This window comes from Tachysurus vachellii, chromosome 7 (genome assembly GCF_030014155.1).
Source record: "Tachysurus vachellii isolate PV-2020 chromosome 7, HZAU_Pvac_v1, whole genome shotgun sequence".
Lineage (NCBI taxonomy): Eukaryota > Metazoa > Chordata > Actinopteri > Siluriformes > Bagridae > Tachysurus > Tachysurus vachellii.
Window position 1 is genome coordinate 23,904,530 of NC_083466.1, and position 21,908 is coordinate 23,926,437.

General features: G+C 40.4%; 1 protein-coding gene across 1 annotated transcript in view; it reads left to right on the top strand.

The window, feature by feature from the left end:
• The window catches only part of LOC132848956 (cadherin-2-like), a 96,591-nt gene that overhangs the window by 44,943 nt on the left and 29,740 nt on the right, over positions 1–21,908 (top strand). The window contains exon 3 of the mRNA XM_060875067.1: positions 12,729–12,955. Coding sequence (XP_060731050.1) covers positions 12,729–12,955 — 227 coding nt within the window. The remainder of the gene's footprint in view (positions 1–12,728; positions 12,956–21,908) is intronic.

Sequence of the window (21,908 nt, forward strand, 5' to 3'; positions counted from 1 at the left end):
CCGTGTTTAGCATTGGGACGTCTTTGTCATGTCTCACTCCACACTCACTGTCTCATCTCACTCACTCATTTTCTACCGCTTATCCGAACTACCTCGGGTCACGGGAGCCTGTGCCTATCTCAGGCGTCATTGGGCATCAAGGCAGGATACACCCTGGACGGAGTGCCAACCCATCGCAGGGCACACACACACACACACACTCTCATTCACTCACGCAATCACACACTACGGACAATTTTCCAGAGATGCCAATCAACCTACCATGCATGTCTTTGAGAACATGCAAACTCCACACACACAAGGTGGAGGTGGGACTCGAACCCCCAACCCTGGAGGTGTGAGGCGAACGTGCTAACCACTAAGCCACCGTGCCCCCGTATAACTCCACAGTGGTGCTTAATATGAAGCTCATGTGAAAGTAGATACTTAGGGCTTTAAGAATTTGTAGTTTTTAATAAGGTTTTCTGTTTTTACCTAGAATACTATAGTTAATATATTTATAGAAGAGATATGAATATCTTTAAAGACAATGGTGATATCAAACCCATTTGTTCTCTCTGAGATGCCCTCAAGTGCTTGTTCAAATTTTGAATGAAATTTGAAGGCTTTATCTTCAACCACTAAAATTCTCTACAAGGCTTTTTCAAAATGAAAGGCTTCTGCATTTAATTAGTCAGACCATTTAGAATCGGTGCTTCCTTCTCCGCGGCGTCTGAATCAAGATCCTGGTTTAGGTTCCTAATGAAAATTGACTTCTGTTGGAAATTTAGCTATAGTTCCTCAATTGCTAAAGCCTTGTGTGCTGGAAACATGCCAGTATACTCTGCTAAATGGTACAGTGATATACTTAAGATATCGATTGTTATAAGCCTAATAATATCCCGGCATTAAGTGGAGTACTCCTGCATCAACCCCTCTGCACTGGTGCATTGAGCCAACGAGAAGCAAAATGTCATTCCTTGGATCTTTGGATTCTCTGCTTACAATCATCGTAGCAACTGTTTCTTGTCTTGTTAATTATGCTGCGAGGCAACACATCCATTCGATAAATGCTAGTCCGTGCCCTTTCATTGTTCTTTCACATTTTGCCGTTGAGTAGATTGAACCGTGTGCTCTGTCCAAATGCCATACACTGGAAAGTTACAATTAAAATCATGACCTTTATTTAAGTGCATAGATTGGGACTTGCATTTCCCAACATTGCATTTTTTTTCTTGTTTATTATTGCTTAAGGATGGAAGTGCAGGCCAAGTGTTTGGCCTTGGTCTAAAGAGCTGCTTACAAGAGAACATATAGGTTATTCACTTGGCAAGAACCTTAAGAGACAAATAGTGTGAAATGGATCCTGTTCTTGCCCTTGGTTTCTGGTCTAATGCTACATTTTTTTTTTGTACTCGAAACAAAGAGGGGAAAAGATGACCTCTGAGTGATAAGTGTGTAATGGAACAGTCGGGAATGTTTGTATAAGCCAACTTGCTTGAGTTTGCAGTAAAAATGTACTCGAATGCCGTTTCAGAATGGCCGCATACACGGTAAGCAATGCGAAGTGAGCATGTCTTGCAGGTATTTTTTTTGTCCTTCGGGTGTCTTTGTTAATGTTTTGCTATGTGACATTGTTTTTGGTAGAAATTTGGCTTTGGTTATCCTAATGTGTGCACCTGTTTGGTGTTATTTTGTCTACTTATACTTTTATCTGTCTTAGCATACATTCTTATATCAATAAGCAGCTACTATTTTCTTTGGTTTACCCAGCAAGAGAACCAAAGTGTGTTACCAAAGTGTAGTCAGGTGATAACACTTCTGTCACCACTGACCTACAGACTGGCATTCATGCTGACCTAGAGGTCAATGCGCTGTTCACGTCTTGTCCACATGGGGTGGATTGTATGGAAAGCAGCCTTTGATGTCTTGAGATTTCAACCTTTTTTTAATCCTCTGGTAAAGACTGTCTATCGAGCATCCTTCATCAGTGTGGCGAGAAGCAAATCCCGGCAGCTCCCAGCTGATAAGCACACGAGGATGTGGCTTAAGTTTGTCAGGCCTCGAAAGCTGTAGTCTGTGATTCAACCACTGGCTAATCCAGACAACTCAACTGCAAGCTGTCTGGGGGCTGAGAATTTATCCTGGACAACGAACTGTTGCACACTTCACTTTAATAGCAGAGTTTTTATTTATTTCCGCACCAGAGTGCAGAAAGAGGTCAATATTGTTTAGCCTGAAATGTTTTACTGTGCAATTACTGTTCATATGTTGTGTCAGCAGTAATTGCAGGAATGGTTAGTTGTTATTCTGTTGGCCTACAGCTACTGTGAACACACACAAAAAAATCCAATATATCTTTTAATATTAATTTGCTAAGCCATGCACAGACCAGAATAGGTTCCTTTACTGATTCAAAATGAAAAGTATATGAAATGAATTAACTAACATGCTACATCTATCTATCTATCTATCTATCTATCTATCTATCTATCTATCTATCTATCTATCTATCTATCTATCTATCATAACCCACTCATTAAAAGAACTATTCAACAGGACTAGCAAGAACACATTTGCACAAATGCTAACTGCTAACTCTGGAGTTGCTTCTGGTCTGAGACTAACCATAGCCTTCTAAGTTTCATTAAGTGTTCTTTGTGGAGTTAAGGAACTAACGCGCTGGCGTCACGAGTTCTACCAGCATGAGTCCACCATACATTCTCCAAGGGGTATGGTGGCAGGCCTCTCTTTTTCTTTTGTGCTTCACACACACACATGCACACACACACACACACACACACGCACACACACACACACACACACTATTAAGGTTTGTTAGTTTCTTAACTTTCCAAAAAATGATCTACTTTCCGGTAGAAGAATTTCAGAAAGGGAAATACGGATAATAAGGATAATAATATCCTAAATAAGGATATTTTCCCCATGTTGGACAAAAACAGGGGGCACGGTGGCTTAGTGGTTAGCATGTTCGCCTCACACCTCCAGGGTTGAGGGTTCGATTCCCGCCTCCACCTTGTGTGTGTGGAGTTTGCATGTTCTCCCCGTGCCTCGGGGGTTTCCTCCGGGTACTCCGGTTTCTTCCCCCGGTCCAAAGACATGCATGGTAGGTTGATTGGCATCTCTGGAAAATTGTCCCTAGTGTGTGAGTGAATGAGAGTGTGTTTGTGCCCTGCGATGGGTTGGCACTCCGTCCAGGGTGTATCCTGCCTTGATGCCCGATGACGCCTGAGATAGGCACAGGCTCCCCGTGACCCAAGGTAGTTTGGATAAGCGGTAGAAAATGAGTGAGAGAGAGAGAGTGGACAAAAACAACCCATGCTGAACATTTTGGGAAACATGCTATTATTTTTCTCCACACTAAACATGAGAACCTCCTTGTAAGTTCTCTAAAAAATTCTATATTTGGAACCCTTTATATAACCCAATATATATTTGGATATCCTGGAAATACTACACAGAACCTGGAAATTTCCTCATGTGGGAAACCCGCGAGGAACGTATTTGCACAGATGCTAATTCAGCTATTGTTTTTCTTTGTTGCAGTACATCTAGTTATTAAGGTTTTTATTATATACTACATACTGTAGGTCTTTAAGTGGGACATCTTAAGTATCCTTACATACCCTCAAGATGTTGTACATTTGATGGTTCTACACATAGTTTTTAAGTCTAAAGCCAATTACACATCCTGTAAAAAATGTCAAGTTAAATAGCTGTAATTATTTGGTGAAATCTTTTATAATCGACAATTCCAGGTAATTGTTTCAGCCATACTATTAAATAGAGTGTCACTGGTTCCGAGATCCATCCTTATCAATAAAGCAGACAGTTAATGCTCAGCATTATCTGACTCTTAAAGCTCACTGGTGCAGAATCTGATACTACATGTCTACTTTAATGCGGCGAGGAGATCTCTCAAATGGGAACAAGGTTGAATGTAGTTCTCGCAGACACTCGAGCTATCTGTCTGTTTGCCATGTTATTGTCGTCACAATGGGATTTAGGTTTTGAGAACATGAACCCTTTCAGAAAAAGCAAATGGGGCATCGGCAGAGTGAGAATGTACTGAGGGCCGGAGTCAATTTCACATTTTCAGTGTTGTTGAATCTAAGGGCCTGTGGGTCATCATGGCCACACAGAGGTAAGGTTTTGATTGCAGAAACAGATCTGTAACTGTCCTGTCGGTTTTTGGAGTGGAACCTGCAGTGCGGCACAGGAGGCTGTGAATCAAATGGTCTAAAGACAAATCAGAAACTGTCTGTACCTGGAAGTCGTTTAAATCTCAGAGGCTGTCAGAAAATGATGGACAGACCTGTCAGTGCGGCTATGCATGTTGATGGGATTTACGGATGTCAGAGACTGGCACATAAACAAACCTGTTTGAAATGTGCCGTTGGGAAGAAATAGAAAGTTTTAATAAAGACGTTTGTCCAAGTGATCCTGCGATTGATCAGGGAGAAAGGAGGATCTGGTTTACTTGAAATATTTTCCTCTCAGGTTCGTTGGCTTGTAAGCTGATCGGTTTTATCGGTTTCCAAGGGGCTACACTTTTTGATTTGAGTTATAGACACAGGATATATTCATTTTGCAATTAAATGCATATCGTCGCTGTCGGGCGGAATCCTCGTATCTCCAAAACCATTCTTTTTCAGGAAATTAAAAAAAACGCCGTATTTTTTTGAGTTATTAAACATTGTATCGTTAAAGTTGTTATTATACCTTATATCGCTATCATATACTGTTGTGTACCAACATTAACACAACATTTTCCCAAAGTCACGTTTTATCGGAGATACAAGCTTTATGACTTGTGAGCAGGGAGATACGAGATTATGCTGTCATTGATAAGAACGGTACGGACACAGACGTCGCTGCTGCCAGCTGTGTTTAATAAAGTCTGCGGTCACGTTGAGCCTTTTGAAAAGAGAAAAGGCTTCGATAGTTAACCAAAGCTAATGACTGTAGTTTACATACATCTTCCTAAACTCTGGTTTAGAAGATGTGTTGATTCGTTGCGTTGCGACTCTTAATCTTGAGGAGAAATATGCCGCGAAGCTCTCCCGCGGAGTGAAGAAGAGGTGGAGTTACGAGATTTCTCAGACAGTTGAAGTGTCCAATGGAGTTATGAGCTTTGCGCTCAAGCTATTTTCAAGACTTTAAATTGGTTAATAACTTGTAAAAATAACAGACCCACGTGGGGACTGACCAATAGCATCGATATGTGAAAAAATATGAAATTGACCAAATTTTGGACATACGAGGTTTCCGCCCGACAGCGACGATATTCAAATTGTGTTTAAATATTTGCCAGTACTATAGACAAAAAGCAAAATATATAGAAATGGAAGTACTGGTGATATAGTGAGGAAGCATTACTGCCTCACAAATCCAGGATCTTTGTTTCAATTCGGATTTTGGGATACTTTTGGTTTTTTGCGTACCATAAAAAGTTTCATTCAAGTTCTATGTTATCCTCCCACCTTCTAAATAACATGCCAGTGAACTGGGGATGCTAAATGTCCCCCATCTGTACATGTTTATGTGCAGATACTGGCAACCATCAGGTGTAAATTCCTACCTTGACCCTGATCAGGATAAAGTTGAAGTATACATTCAAATATTAAAATGGAGGTTTTTGGCAAGAAGCTTGTTGTGTTGCCATGAAAACTTTACCTTTTAGACGTTTTCAGAACAACAGATTCCTTCTGGACATGCTGGAATCCCATTATTCAACTATTTAGAAGCAGTTACAGTTCAGCTGTGAAACTGTTTGGAACTCAAATGGAAAGTGCTTAAATACCTTTGCAAGCCATTACGAAAAGCCAAGTAGCAGCCTGTAATGTTGTTAGTCGGGAGAGAACGTGTGAGAGCAGATGACTGAACAAATTTGGGTGTTAAAAGAGGTAGGAAAAATGAGCTCAGGATGAAATCACTTGATGTTAGTGCTGCGATATTTCCAGGCACCACTCCTGTTATAGGTATAAGCACATTACTGTAGCTAAGGTGGACTCCGTGCATTTATTTCCCTTTTTTTTTGACCAATGTAAATGTCCTCAAAGTCACAGAGGATTAGATGGTGAATATCCACCGTATCAGCTTTTTTTTTTCTTTCTGAATCCTGTAGCTCAGCAGTGTATGTGGCCCAATCAGAGTTGTCTCTCGACACTGTAGCATGTGTTCTGAGACTCCCACCAGCTCCTCTCTAGGGCAGAAAGGGCGACTTCCCCGCCAAATCGCTGCACAAGCTGGATTTGGTTATCTGCGCTGTTGAATAATGCATCACCCAGGCAGCAGTGCATCCTGGGCATGTCCTCTTTATCCCTGCCCCCTCCTTCGCTCGGCCTCCTGATGAGCCTCCTATCCGGGGCGTTACACGCCTGTCGCTTTGCCTTTCCTCTGCTGGATGACAGGCGTTTGTGTAGAACAGCACGCAGAGTCGGTATAATGGTGATGATTTAAACCCCGGCCGTTACAACATGCCAATCAGAGCAGATTTCAGCTCATCAAGTGCTCAGTGCTGTTTTTGTCAGAGAAGCAGAACTGTTTAATTCCTGTTTAATTCAATTTTTTTTACCACAGTGCTGTCGAATTCACACTTCTGATTGGTCGGGAATTTTTTAAAGCAGTAGTTCTGTCTGTAATATTCAAATCACAGGTTTCTGTAAATGCACTTGATCAGATACATCATCATTTCTGGATTAACAGCTAATTTGTAGAACCTACACATGGTGTCTATACAGCATATACGGAAGAAGTCTCCGGTGTCGGAAACGTTTGCGCCACTTTTGGTTTAAAAGAGAACACGATTTTCTGTAAAAGTTTGTATTTTACAGAAACTAAAGAAATTTGTTTGTAGCTGCTATAACGTAAGTGAAAACAGTGATAACTTTCTCTCCAGATAAAAAGATTTATTTGTCATTTATTAATGTATTTAAAGTGACAAAATGATCTGGATTAAAATCAATAAATCACTTCCTGTATTTCCTGTGTTTGGATGGTCACTGAATATCGTCCTACAATAACACACCCCCAAGTGATTTATTCCTCACTGTTCGTCACTCATTGGTGAATCATTTCTTTCTCCTTCTCTCTCTTTATCCATCTTTCCTGTCAGAGGTTTATCCGGGATGTCACATGACGTGAACCGGACAATGCGAGGTCCCAGGCTATTGTACAGGAGCTGTTGTTTGTTTCGCGGAGGGCCTGTGTGTGTGTTCATGCATGCGTACGTGTTCTGAAAAGACCCTTTCAGCTAAAGCTAATGTGGGCCAGAGTGCAGGGCATTAGGTTTGGCCCACACCTCTGCTGACTTGACCCTTTTCTGTCTGCATTGTCACCTCTGTCCGAAACTCTATAGAGAACTTTATCTCCGTCGGCCATGACGAGGTATCGGTTTTGTATGTGTGTGTGTGTGTGTGTGTGTGTGTGTGTGTGCGTGCTTTGGAGCAGAGCTTGTATTCTGTGTTTGTGGAAGGGGAGGAGTCACTATTTATTTTATCTCATGTCAAACATGGATTAAACCCGAATCAGAATTGTTATCATTGTGTTCATCACATGATCCGGACAACATTGTAGTGCTGTACCAATTGACGTAACTGGTGTAAACACACAGTGGTGTGTTGGTGTGGGACAGGCAGAATTGCATTAGCCGACAGGTTAGGGTGTGTAAGGAAGGGAGGAGCCTTATGCCACACACACACACACACACACACACACACGATATTTAATTACTGTTGGAATTTGTGCTGCCAGTGGGAGATTTCTGCTGTGGCGCCTTCAAGCTGAAGCAGCCTCCGAGAGGAGGAGGGATGCCATGTGTGTGCCAAAACTCAGCCAGGCCAAGATTCTGAGCACACATACACACACACACACACACACACACACACACACACACAATGTACAGTATTCCACTGTATAATCAAGATACACTCATGTATAAGCACCATACACAACTTAAGGAAAAAAAAAAATCCAAAAAGTACCAAATCAACTGTAGGGTTTCGGGTTTATCTTGTCAAACCCACAGACAGACAAATTGCCTTCATCTGGCGATTTAGTTGACGGTAAATCTGTTGCACGGTCTGTGAATGTCTACTGTCAAGGCAACCGAACAGGAGGAGTGGAGGAGTTAGTGGAGTTCACTGGATGCGAGGAGAATCAGACAGAGCTGGTGATAAAATTAATTAGTGCGCCCGACATATTGTGTTTTATGTTCAGCTCTTAGAGAACGATGCTCTGGAAGCGATCTCAACATCCCGTACAAAGACACTCTTTCTTTATTTATTAATCGATCATTGATTTTATTTTTTTCCAACATGTTTTGCTTGCAAACATGTACAGTGTTACGTTTTACAGCCAGTATAAGGACCCGAAAGCTTGTGTCGTAGTTGCGTAGCCCCGAAAGCGAGGTTCGGAAACTACGCAGAAGCTAATAAGCATTAAATTAAACGAGGGCTTAAAAAAAAAAAACAAGGCAAGATAGCAATTACAGACACGGTGTGAGGAATAATAAACAACCCTCCTAAAGCCAGTCAGCCATACAGGAACACGAGTCGGACCCTGACGGAGGACGTGTCCTGTTCTGATAAAATGCTGTGGCGCTACAGAGCTTTCAAGTGTCATTAAGCTCTCGATTAAATGACGTTCGATTAAACAGCTGGGTTTTTTTTTTCTTTGTCGGATGAAGCAGCAGGATATGGAGTTACATCCTTTTCATCAGTTCAAACAGGTGTGTCCCAGATCACAATCACTGCTCTACTGTTGTGTAGCATGAATAGTGCGAGTCATTAAAAACTTCCAGAAGAAAAAGAAGAAGAAGAAGAAGAAGAAGAATTAGAAGAAGTGCACTTCAGCTACCTGGATGATGTGCTTATTTACTCAGCTGAAAATGTTGGATGCTTCATGTGCTAATCACGTGCAGCGTTGCCAACATAGCTGAAGGGGCGGAGCTACCAGGCGCTGTCTTTGAACGAGAACAATTTTCAAGATGGCCTGACCCGTTTTTGACCTTTGTTTTATTTGCCTATTTTGCCATCGACTGCAAAACGGCTTCTACTTCCTGTCAATAAAAAAAAGTTAGTGTTCCATTTGAGACGGTAAAATCGTATATATACACCGAATCTTTTTGATTGACAGGAGAAAGCTTCATTCATAGATAATAAACTCACAAGTGCATTAACGATCATAAACGTATAACTGTTCAGATTTAAGGACAGATTGGTGTGTGTCATTGTGTGTGTGTGTGTGTGTGTGTGTGTGTGTATGTGTGTGTGTGTACAAATACACCTAGTAACCGGTCACATGACCACACATTGTACTAACCTACCTCAAAGGGTTCCCAGAGTGTCTTTAACTCTTATTACTGGTATACTGAAGACATTTTCTGTCAGTGTAGACAAATCTGTCTATGTGTCTGATCGAAAATGGTGTGTTTTTGCTTTCTGTTTATAGCCTTAACGGTTAAAGATCACCTTCACACGATTTTGGGGAAGTTTATAATACTGTAGATACCGTACATTAGCCGTCGTAAGCTAGATAAATACAGAAATACTAATGAAACACAAAAGTTCTTAGAGTCCTGAGTGTTTACTTTCATATGAGCTTTATATTAACACCACTGTGGAGTGAGACACAACAAAGACGTTCAATGCTGAACATAGACACAACAAAAACAGTTAAACCGAAGAAAAGCAACAGTTAAGAGTTAAAGCGACAAAAAGCAAACCATTTTCCTCACAGGATATACTTTAATCTTTGATTATTCTAGATAAAAGGATGATATAAAAGAATCATTTTTTCAGACTCATTACTAAAGTTGACAGATTTGGACTGTAAATAAACTCCCACAGATACAGAATGCGGTCTGAACGCGGCGTCAGTCGATTAGCATTTTAGTAGCTAATCGAATGCGGTTGCTTTAAATCCTTCAAATTTACTTTAAAAGCTGTATGTTGTCAAGTTTTTCTCGCCGTGAGGTCTAGATTTTGTTTGTGACTGATAGGTGAGCTGGGTAATGGGAAACGTCAGCCCCTTTCTGACAGATTGAAGTCCAGAATTGCTGAAGGAGACGCAGTAAATAGTGTCTGAGGCTGTTTTTGTTGTTGATTGTGAATGGTTCAGAGAGAAAAAGTGATGTGTGTGTGTGTGTGTCTGTGTGTGTGTGTGTGTGTGTATGTGTGTGGGGAGAGAAAAACAGCGATTTTTCAGGTGAAGTCAGTGGCACAGTCAGTGCTGTACCTTTGTGTTGTGGATATAATGAGTGTTGTGTCTTTTTGGTTTGTTTCACACTTCACACCCCTCTCTCTCTCTCTCTCTCTCTCTCTCTCTCTCTCTCTCTCTCTCTCTCTCTCTCTCGTGTGTCAGGGTGATAATCGTGTCTGAAATTACATTTGCTCTCATCTCATAGTTCTCGAAGGCCTTCCCATTTCAGTGTCCTTTCCGAAGGTGGAAATAGAGCCAGCGCTGGTGTCCAATGCATTTGTTTACACTGATTGTGGCTTTTTTTTTATTCTCCCATCCCCTCCTTCCTGCTCTGTATTTCTCTGTAGAAGTGTTACAAACAGAATGAAAGAAGACAGGGACGGTGAGAATGAGAAAGAGATAGAGGGGGAGGGAGGGAGGGAGGGAGGGAGGGAGAGAAATGAACACTGAGAAAGGCACGAGCAGAGAGAGAGAGAGAGAGAGAGAGAGAGAGAGAGAGAGAGAGAGAGCGTGTGTGAGTGTGTATGTGTGTGTGAGAGTGAGATAGAGAGTGTGACACTGTGTGTATGTGTGTGTGTGTGTGAGAGAGAGAGAGAGAGAAAGAGAGAGAGTGTGTGAGTGTGTATGTCTGTGTGTGTGAGAGAGAGAGAAAGAGAGAGAGTGTGTGTATGTATGTGTGTGTGTGTGTGTGTGTGTGTGCGTGTGAGTGTTTGTGAGATAGAGAGAGTGTGTGAGTGTGTGTATGTATGTGAGAGAGAGAGAGTGTGTGTATGCATGTGTGTGTGAGAGAGAGTGTGTGAGTGTCTGTATGTGTATGTGAGAGAGAGAGTGTGTGAGTGTCTGTATGTATGTGTGAGAGAGAGAGAGTGTGTGTATGTGTGTGTGAGAGAGAAAGAGTAAGTAAGCTCTTGCTTGATTACCTTGTGTTAAGTGCTGTCAGTTTGTCTAAAAATTAACCCCACGTCATCCTTCGCTCTTCTCTTCCACCTCGTCTGTGTTCTGTTGTTTACTCATTCCTTTTTCTCCACTCTTTTCTCCTCGCCTCTTATTAAACATACTTTTTATAAACCTTTGATTCGAATGGAAAGCTCGGGTATTAAAGCCTGCACCAGGACGGGAATCTTTTATGCGACTTTTTTCGGCCAATTTGCAGTTCAGAAAGTGCCTTTCGTGTGTAAATGACTGCTTTTATTAATAACTCCCCGCTCTAATTATGCGGCAGAGATCATTAGCATGGCTGAGCGCAGGAGGAGGGCTGGACCAGATTAGCCTGATATATTGTGTATGCCATGTGGCTAGTTGCTTTAGAAAGTAAGTGTTTGCCCAAGGGGTCTAGTTTCATGCCCAGGAAGAGAGGCTCTGTCAGGGCACCGTGTCATCGTTCTGCTTCAGCAAGTGTCCGTGTGTGTGTGTGTGTGTGTGTGTGTGTTTGAGAGAGAGAGAGAGAGAGAGATGTAATGAGGGACACAGACAATGAACCCCATTAGTATTAACACAAAGCAGGCATGCAATTACAGGAAAATAATCAACAATGAAATTCTAAAAATTCCATTCCCTAATAGATTATATTCCACTAACCCCAATGTCATGAAGTGTTTTATTATTATTATTATTATTATTATTATTATTTATTTATTTATTTATTTATTTATTTATTTTTCCTTTTTTTTTTTTGCCTCTTTTACTTCACACATACAGCAACCAGAGATCGTTCAATTTTATTAACACGAGTGACGGTAACCGTTGGAGACTAAATGTGGGCGTGTCCAGCGACTCCATAAGCGGTTATACATATTATACTTCTCACTAATCCTAGATGATGTTTAATGTCCAGGGTGAAATTCCTTCTACGATAAAAGCGACAACGTGTTCAGCCTTTACAGATGGTGAGGATCAATCAGATCTGCTGTTGTAGCAAATGAATCAATACCATCTGACCAATCAGATTTGAGACTTCAGCAGCGCTGTGGTGTCACTGTTAATAACAAACTGCTCACGGTGCCACTCGCTCCTCAAAAGCGTCTATTTACCCAGGATGCACTTTCCTCCTCCTGGTCCTTTAGCAGGTGTGAACACAGCACCTACACCATCCTGAGCGATGGTTCAGAGGAGTTCAGAGTGGAGTGTAATTGTCACGATGGAGTGTTAATTTGCAGGAGATCGAGAGCTGACTCTCATGTGCTTGTCGTTGTGATTCCATCTGCGTCCTTTAGGGATGAGCTTTTCCCACTGCCTTCTGTTTTTTTCTTCTTCTGCTTTTCACGCCGTACCTTTTCGCGGAGAAGCCGGTGGGGCTGCTCAACACCATCCATAATGTATGAGTGTCACACTTTTAGTTTTTTTTTTCAACTAATCTTGTCCAAAACATGCATTTATGTTCTCAGAAGATAGACAGGCAGAAGCAAGCACACACACACACACACACACACACACACACACACAGATAGGGTTCTGCTGGGAATCTCTCTCACATTTTCCCACTAAGTCTCTTTCTCTTTGTGTTTCTTTCTTGTTTTTTCCTGCAGTGAGGTTCCATGACTGCGGTCGAGGAGGGCGAGTGCACTTCGAGTGCAGCCGGCCGACGGATTTCCGGATTCGGATCACCGGGGACGTGCTGTCTCTCCAGCCGTCTTTATCCTCACCATCCTTTTTCTCTTCTACTCCGCTGCTCGTCATAGCGCGAGACGTCTCCACACAGGAGCAGTGGAAAACCGAGATCCGGCTTCGGCCATCAGGGGGCCACGAGTCACAGGTACGAAAGGAAAGGTTTAAAATGTGTATGAACAGTCAACTTTAAATAAATAGAGTCAGTTTTAAATAAAAAGAATCAACTTTTAACAAAAGAGTCAACTTTAGATAAAAAGAGTCAATTTAAATAAGTCAATTTTTATAAAGAGTCAACTTTAAATTAAAAGAGCCAACCTTAAATAAAGAGTCATTTCAAATAAAAAAGAGTCCACTTTAAATAAAGAGTCAACTTTATATAAAAAGTCATTCTTAATTCTAATTCAAGTTATTTTAAATAAAGAGTCCGTTTAAATAAAGAGTCCTTTCAAATAAAAAGAGTCAATTTAAATAAAAAGAGTCAATTTAAATAAAAAGAGTCAACTTTAAATAAAAAGAGTCAATTCAGGGGGGACACGGTGGCTTAGTGGTTAGCACGTTCGTCTCACACCTCCAGGAGGGTTGGGGGGTCGATTCCCGCCTCTGCCTTGTGTGTGTGGAGTTTGCATGTTCTCCCCGTGCCTCTGGGGTTTCCTCCGGGTACTCCGGTTTCCTCCCCCGGTCCAAAGACATGCATGGTAGGTTGATTGGTATCTCTGGAAAATTGTCCGTAGTGTGTGATTGCGTGAGTGAATGAGTGTGTGTGTGCCTTGTGATGGGTTGGCACTCCGTCCAGGGTGTATCCTGCCTTGATGCCCAATGACACCTGATATAGGCACAGGCTCCCCGTGACCCGAGATAGTTCGGATAAGTGGTAGAAAATGAGTGGGTGAGTGAGTGAGTCAATTCAGATAGCCAGTTTAAATAGAGTCCGTTTTAAACGAAAAGAGTCAAATTTAAATAAAGAGTCAATCTTAAATATTAATCAGTGTTTAAAACTTGTCAATTTTGAATCAACTTTAAATAAAATAAAATAAAATATAGAGTGATCTATAAATTAAGGATTTTCTTCCAATAAAAAGAGTAAATTTTAAAAATAACCGTCATTGTTAGATAAAGTAAAACTTTTGGATCACTCTTTAAGAGCTGGTCTGATCACTTGTTTTTTTATGGTAAGGGATTTGTGTGTGTGCGTATGTGTGTGTGTGTGTGTTTGAATCATAGTTTCTATGCAAGATTTTCACACGTGTTTTGCACTTTCTCCCTCGGTTCAGTTCTTTAGTTGTGTACAAACACAGCAGACGTTCTCCGATCCACATTAGAATAATTGGGTAAACTCTTGAGCGGTTCACTTGTGGTGAGAAAGTAATCAACCCAACGGACCAATAATGTGAATGTAGACCCCGCCTTATGCAAATCTATAAAACCTGTTGACCAGTGGCTGGTGTGTGACGGAGTGTGTGTTTCAGTGTTTAATGAAGCCGAATCAAACCCGCAGGTCCTCACTATGCTCCGCTGCGCCATATGCTTTATTGTGCCTGAGCAATTATTCCACTTCCTCTCGTCCCATTCTCCGGAGCGTTTACAATCACTGCAGCCGCTAATTACAGATACGGAAAAGAAATGAAATGAACATTTCTAAATGGCTGCACGTGTCGGACTCTAAACTTTAACAAGCCTAATAACAGTATAAAGTGAGACGTACCAGCTGCTTAAGCTCCTGTTGTTTCGGCAGCTCTGACGCCATGACGGATTCCGTACAAATATGTAGAAGTGATGTTGATTGTTGATATAACCTTAAAAAAAAGATAAAGAGCCTTCCATCTGTTTGCTTTTCCACGTTATTGCGCTTGAAATTCTTCACGCCTTTTAAACCCGGAGATTTAATGGCTCAGAGAAAAGAGGTGTTCTGAGTGAATGGATGCACTGTGATTAAAATCTCAACATGTCAATTCACGGATGAACACAAACTTATTCACAACATCTCCCCGAGTGATGGAAGACAAAAGCACAAATCAGCCTTTAATTAAAAAAAAAAAAGGAAAGAAAAGAAAAAACAGGTTTCAGCACGTTTAGCTGGAGATCGATGCGGCTTATTACGCCATACAGCTCCCCTAGTGGTGAAACATAGTACAACAACGATGAATCAAGTCAGGAAACGTAAGGAAAGGACTCTTGTTTTTAGCCCCGGGGTAGAGGGACATATCCCATGTGTAATTTAAAGCTTAAGACGTCTCATATAAATCGTATGAAGAGCCTGGATTCATTGATGTAATGTATAATCAGTTTTTTGTCATGCTCTACAGCTCCCCTAGTGGCGAGCCAAGTGAAAGGTTGCTCCAGAATTGCTCAGCAAAGCAGTGTGCACTCCCTAGTGCACTATTTTCATGGCCTTCTGAGTCCCAAGTGTGCTATTTTACTCACATAACACACGTGCAGAGACGACAGATCCTAGCAGCTATGAAATTCCCGATACGGTCAGCCGTGCTCTGATTGGTGCTCATGCCCTTCTCGCTTGTTCACTACAAGGTATAGAAAGCTGTCCTACATTTCCAGTTAAATGGTATTTACAATGCCATTTTTTGCCGTTCTGCCGTCCAGTCAAATATTACTGTATTTTCAGTAAGATTTAAAGTCTTGGCACCCCCGTATTGCCTTTGTTAGGGATGCTGGGCACCATCGTTTGATCGAAAGCAGCTTTAGGGGATCTGTTTTTGTTCCTTGTATATGTGACAGGAAGAACACTCACAACCAGCACCATTATCTAGTGACTGGACCATGTTAGTCTGTCAGAAATACGATTCCCTGCATCTTTTTTAGCTGCCTCATGAAAAAATTTAATGTTTTTCATTGGCATTCTTTTCCACTCAAACTTTCCTCCATTTTAAATGAGGCGAAAAGAATTTTCAGGAAAGTATTGGATTTGGTTAGGATGCCGGTCATCTTTGACTTTGACTTTGATTGCTGGTCATCGCACAGGTTTTAGAGAAACTCTTCCTGTTTTCTGTGAGAACTAACACACACAAACACACACACACACTCACAGAAACACACACACAAATACTTTTGCCTTGATTCAGGCTCTGCATCATCCACAGGGAGTCTTCACGGATTTATCCAGACCATATGCATGAGGTTAAATCTATAAGAGCTAGTGCGTGTGTGTGTGTTTCATCTTCAGTCTGTATGGAACAGAGCACATTGTTGGGTTATATATAACCTCCCACATGTTCTTTAACATCATGAGGTGATGAACTCATTTGCACGTGTTCAGGATTCAGAACATGGTGAGATCGTGTCTGTGTCTCTGTCTGTGACGCAACATTCCGGAGAAACGAGATCCCTTTTTCTTCCTTTTTCTCGCTTTCTTTTTTTCCCCCCACAGCTTTAAATGGTGTAAATTGTCTGGGTTATGAAGAGTCCACTGTAACATCCCTAGTGGGATTTTTCTCTATCGCTGTCTATTTTTTTTCCTTCTCTTGATTGGATTTGGTCCCTATTTTCTCCATTCTCCTTTTCCTTCTGGTCTTTTTTCATTTCCTAACCCTGCCTGTCTTTTCTCAGCAGCTCTCTGTGCAGCATGTGGCTTTTTAAATGAGTGACTTTTTCTAGAAATAATCAGAAGGTATGCAAATGAATGTGTTTGTATACCTTTCTTTAAAAAATGAAGATTCAGGAAATATTTTCAGGAAAATCACCTTTAAACCGCTCCCCCGTGCCATCCCATAATTTCTTCAATGTATTTTTTTCAATCAGTGCTTTCACAGAAATTAAATATACGTGCCACACTCATACTAAACATTATATTTAAACATAGAATCTAACAACATCAAAAAGAGGGTGCCAATATTTATGACAAACACAACATTACTGTTTAAAACAGTATAAAGCAGCAGCATGTATTATCAAAATGAGTATTTTAAATTTCCTTGCATACAGTACACCCATATACCAGGATGCCACTACAGATTTAGTACTAAGTAATTCTTTAAAAAAAAATTGGATTAAAGGTGCAGTGTGTAATTTTCTTATTTAGTTGACAGAACTTTGACGAGATTTCTCTATGTCTTAACTGCTATCATGAGGTCTTCTTAGACACTATTCACCATATTGCCTGTTAAGTAGAAAAATACAAACTCAGCAGGTATATTTTGGTGCAAAGCTCATTTAAGGGCCAGAAAATGACATATTTTTGTTGCGTATATTTTTATTATTATTTTTTAATTCAAAGAAAGAATGCAATTGTTACAACCTTTGAAATACTTAATATGCTTCACTTACAAGTGTTAAAGGAACAAAAAATTTAAAGGTGCAGTGTGTAATTGTTTAATTCAAATTTTGATGAGATTTCTCTGTCTTAACTGATACCACAAGGTCTTCTAAGATGACAATTCACAATGTTGCCTGTTAAGAAAAAAAAAAAGAAAGAAAGAAAAAAAAAACTCAGCAGGTATTATTCTAGTAAAAATCATTTCAGGGCTAGAAAATTATTTGGGCTTATAAATGAGAAATTTTGTTGAATTTATAAATTGCATAATATTTATATTTATTATTTTAATTTAAAAAAATGCAGTTGTTACATCCTTAGAAGTACTATGGAATATAACATAACTTTAACATGCACTAACAAGTGCTAAAAAGGAGCAACAACTTTAAAGGTGCAGTGTGTAATTTTAATGGATTTCTTTTTGTCTTAACTGACATCGCAAGGTCTTCTCCTAAGACAACGTTCACCATATTGCCTATGAAGAAACCTCAAAAAAAACAAACAATCAAACAAAAAAAACCCTTAGCTCATATATTCCGGACCAAAGATCATTTCAGGGAGGACCATAAAATTTCTTTGCAAACAAAAACCAGACAGATTTTTGTTACTTTAGTTTATTGTTTTTTTTGTTTGTTTGTTTGTGTTATTTCAAATCACTGATACAATTCGTTTGATACACATGCTTAGAAATACTTTCAAATGTAACATATCTCACCTTTAAAGTCCTAAAATGGATAAAATGCATTTAAGCAAAAAGTTTACCAAATTTAAAATTTAGAGCTAGAAATGAGTTTAAATGAAAAACACTTTAAAAAAAAAAAAACAACAAAGAAAAACATGTACACACTCAAAGCTAAGACTAAGCTAAGGATATATTTATAGTAACATCTCTGTTACTTTTATCTTTTAACTTTTAGCTCTCCTCCCATCCCCTCCTTCCAACCCACCCAATCCCATCCCATAATTCCCTTGTGCTGTGTCAGTGGGAGGATGCATCAGGGCTTTTTCCTAGCCTAAAACTAGTCAGCGTAATGAATACAAGCTGCACGACGTGGCAGCTCCTCCTCATTAAGAACTGCGTCTCCTGCAGGTTTGGGCTTTTAATGATGTCGTTAATCTCCCTGCTCATTGTATTTATAAGGATGTTGCCACCAAGTAAGACTGATATGCTGGCTTCTTGTAAACACGCATATGAATATTAAGTGTAAACACAAGCACTTGCTGATGAAACAAGGATTCTGGCTTGTTGACTTTTTCCATGCCGTGTGCCACCATCTTTAAATGAACAGATTCATAAGTTGAAGGAGGAAAACACATCATCTGTGATGGTATATCTACACCTGGATGCCGTCCGGGATACGATCGGACTGTGACGGCGATAGCGGCATCATCGCTACTCCATCAGCTCAAAGTTCATATGCAGCAAATGACATTTCCATCGAAAGGCCTTTCGCTCGCCGGTTCTCTAAGGTCATCATTAATAAGCGATCTCCGTGCTGTTTGTCATAAATCAGCGTGTTCTCTTATCGCATCGGCAATTAGCTTTGTTATCAGCGCAGAGACTAGCACAGGCCCACAGGAGTGTTTAAATCGATGACCGGTAAAGATTTCTTCATTAACATCTTCATGACCTTTTATGTCTGCACAAGGCGCAACAGCATGTCATTTCACCCGCAGGTGGAGAATAACTGAGCGATCCGGAGCGGCTTTGTTGTAGAGGAATTACGAGCAGGTCATGTAGTTCTCGCTTTTAAGGGTGTAAACAGATGTTTAGAGCCTCCAAACCATTAGGGGGCAGGTTTTCTGAAAGGATTACCATATAGCAAGTTGGGCAAAGATTAAAGGTGCAGTGTGTACTTTTTAAATTCACTGAAAACATTGATGAGGTTTCTTCTTAACTGATAAACTGTTATGTTCATCGATAACGAGTAATAAGGAAATTCTTTATGAAGGTGGGTGAAGAAATTTCTGATCCAGAAATCATAAACTTTTCCAGATTCATTGAATTAAATTAAATTAAAAGCATCTTCTAAGAAATGCTGTGATTATTACCTGCTTAGAAATACTCTGAAATGTAACGTACCGCACCTTTAAGTCCAAAAAGGAAAAAAAAAAGGATCTAATAAAACGTGTTATTACAAGGTATTAAAATGACAGCATTAAAGAAAGGTTGGCACGAATAAAAACATTCAACACCTATCGTCCTTCTAGTAAACGTAGAATATAAACTAATTAACAAATACAGAAGACATAAAAGGCCAATGCAAGGATAAACATAAATGTGCACATAAATGACACAGCCACACTGATTATAAGGTTATAAATATAAGGTTTAAGTCCTGAGTTAAACATAGTACAGCTCACTAATCTAATCTAATTACAGCTTTATATTTCTGAGTGTGTGACGTTAAATGTCATGAAACGTATGCGGCATGTTACTTCTGTGAAAAGTCAGTCATACACTGGATGGAAATTACATGATATTAACCTGACTCTGTTCTAGTAAATAGTGTAATAATAATAATAATAATAATAATAATAATAATAATAATAATAATAATAATAATAATAATAATAATAATAAACAAATAATAATAATAATAATAATAATAATAATAATGAAGAAGAAGAAGAAGAAAAATAACAAGGTTTTAATAATAAGGATTAAAGATGCAGTTTGTATTTTGTAAATTTGAATTGCAGTGAAAACACATTTTTTAAAGAAAGAAAAAAGAAAGAAAGAAAGAAAGAAAGAAAGAAAGAAAGAAAGAAAGAAAGAAAGAAAGAAAGAAAGAACAAACAAATTAAACAGTTCTGGGCTGCACCTAATTTCAGGGCCAGAAAAAGAATCGTTAAAGGCTGACTTAAAAAAAAGCCAGATTTTATCTCGTTACACTTTCCCCAAGAAAGTGAGAAAGATTTTTATAAGACCTTTTTAAAGTTATGTAATTGCTACAGACTTAGAGCCTTGGAAATCTCACAGACTGCACCTTTACATGTGTGTTAAATATGATCTGGTTTTATTATAACGTCTCTCACAGCTAAATGCACAGCTAAATGTGTGTAGCCCCGCCCCTAAAATTCGAATACCCTTTAAATAGAGTTAGGATTGTCGAAGATCGTCTTTAAAGCACACTCGGATAATCAACTGCTTGAAGTTACAACATGTAACTACTCGTCATAATTATCGAAAAAGAGGTGAAGAGGTGTTGGAGGTGTTGGAGGTGTGGCTATGAGATGATTGACAAGAAGCCAAGCCAAAAGAACATTCTGGAACATGAAAGCAGTTTTTATGGCGATTTCTTTGTGCAAAACTTTACACATTATTTGCAATAATAAGAAATGAGAAATGTTCACTGTCGCACCTTTAAATGTAAGAAAGAACATTTTTGGAGAAAGAACAGAGCGTAATTGTAAACTGTATAGTGTGAGTGTGTATCAGGAAACACCTGATTCTGTCAAAACTAGCTCACGCTCACACTGACACTCACACTCACACTGACACACACTGATGCTCACATGCTGATGCTGACACTCCCACTGACGCTCACACTGACGCTCATACTGATGCTCATACTCACACTGACACTCACACTGACGCTCACACTGATGCTCACGCTGACGCTCACACTCACACTGATGCTCACACTGACGCTAATGCTCACGCTGATACTCACGCTCACACTGACGCTCACGCTCACACTGACGCTCACACTCACACTGACGCTCACACTGATGCTAACACTCACACTGATACTCACGCTCACACTGACGCTAACACTCACGCTGATACTCACGCTCACACTCACACTGACACTCACACTGATGCTCACGCTGACGCTCACACTCACACTGATGCTCACACTGACGCTAACGCTCACGCTGATACTCACGCTCACACTGACGCTCACACTGACACTCACACTGACGCTCACACTCACACTGACGCTAACACTCACGCTGTTACTCACGCTCACACTGACGCTAACACTCACGCTGATACTCACGCTCACACTGACGCTTACACTCACACTGACGCTCACACTCACATTGATGCTCACACTCACGCTGATACTGACGCTCACACTCACACTGACTCTCATGCTGACGCTCACGCTCACACTGACTCTCACACTGACGCTCATGCTGGTGCTCACGCTGATACTCACGCTCACACTGATGCTAACGCTCACGCTGACTCTCACACTGACGCTGATGCTCATGCTCACGCTGATGCTAACACTGCTCGACATCCTACCTGCACTTCTAGGTGTCCTTTTGTCACTTCAGCTGGGTGTTGCTTTGTGTGTGGAGAGACGTGTTAAAGCACATTTTCCCCGCCTTCATCACACACTGCTGTCACACCTGGAACAGGTACGACACCAGACTTCAATCCTGTAAGGAAAGAAAGAGAAAACGCGAACATATCTCTCTCACAATCTCACCCACACACACACATACAGTACATACACACACACTCTATCTCTCGCTCTCTCACACACATACACACACACTCTCACTCACTCACTCACGCACTCACTCACTCTCTCTCTCTCTTTCTCTCTCTCTCAAACACACACACACACTCTCTCTCTCTCTCTCTCTCTCTCTCTCTCTCACACACACACTACATTTAACTACACAATCCACCCCTTCAACCCTTCAGTTTCTTTAAAGAACAGTCTGTAGAGTATGCTAGCTAAATATTCAGTAAATTGCTAGCTTGCTAATTAGTTGCCTTAAATAAGTTAATAAACAGACTGGATTATTGTTTGAGTAGCTGAACTAGAACGCTAATAGTTTGCTACAATAATGTAAAAAATATAGCTGGGTT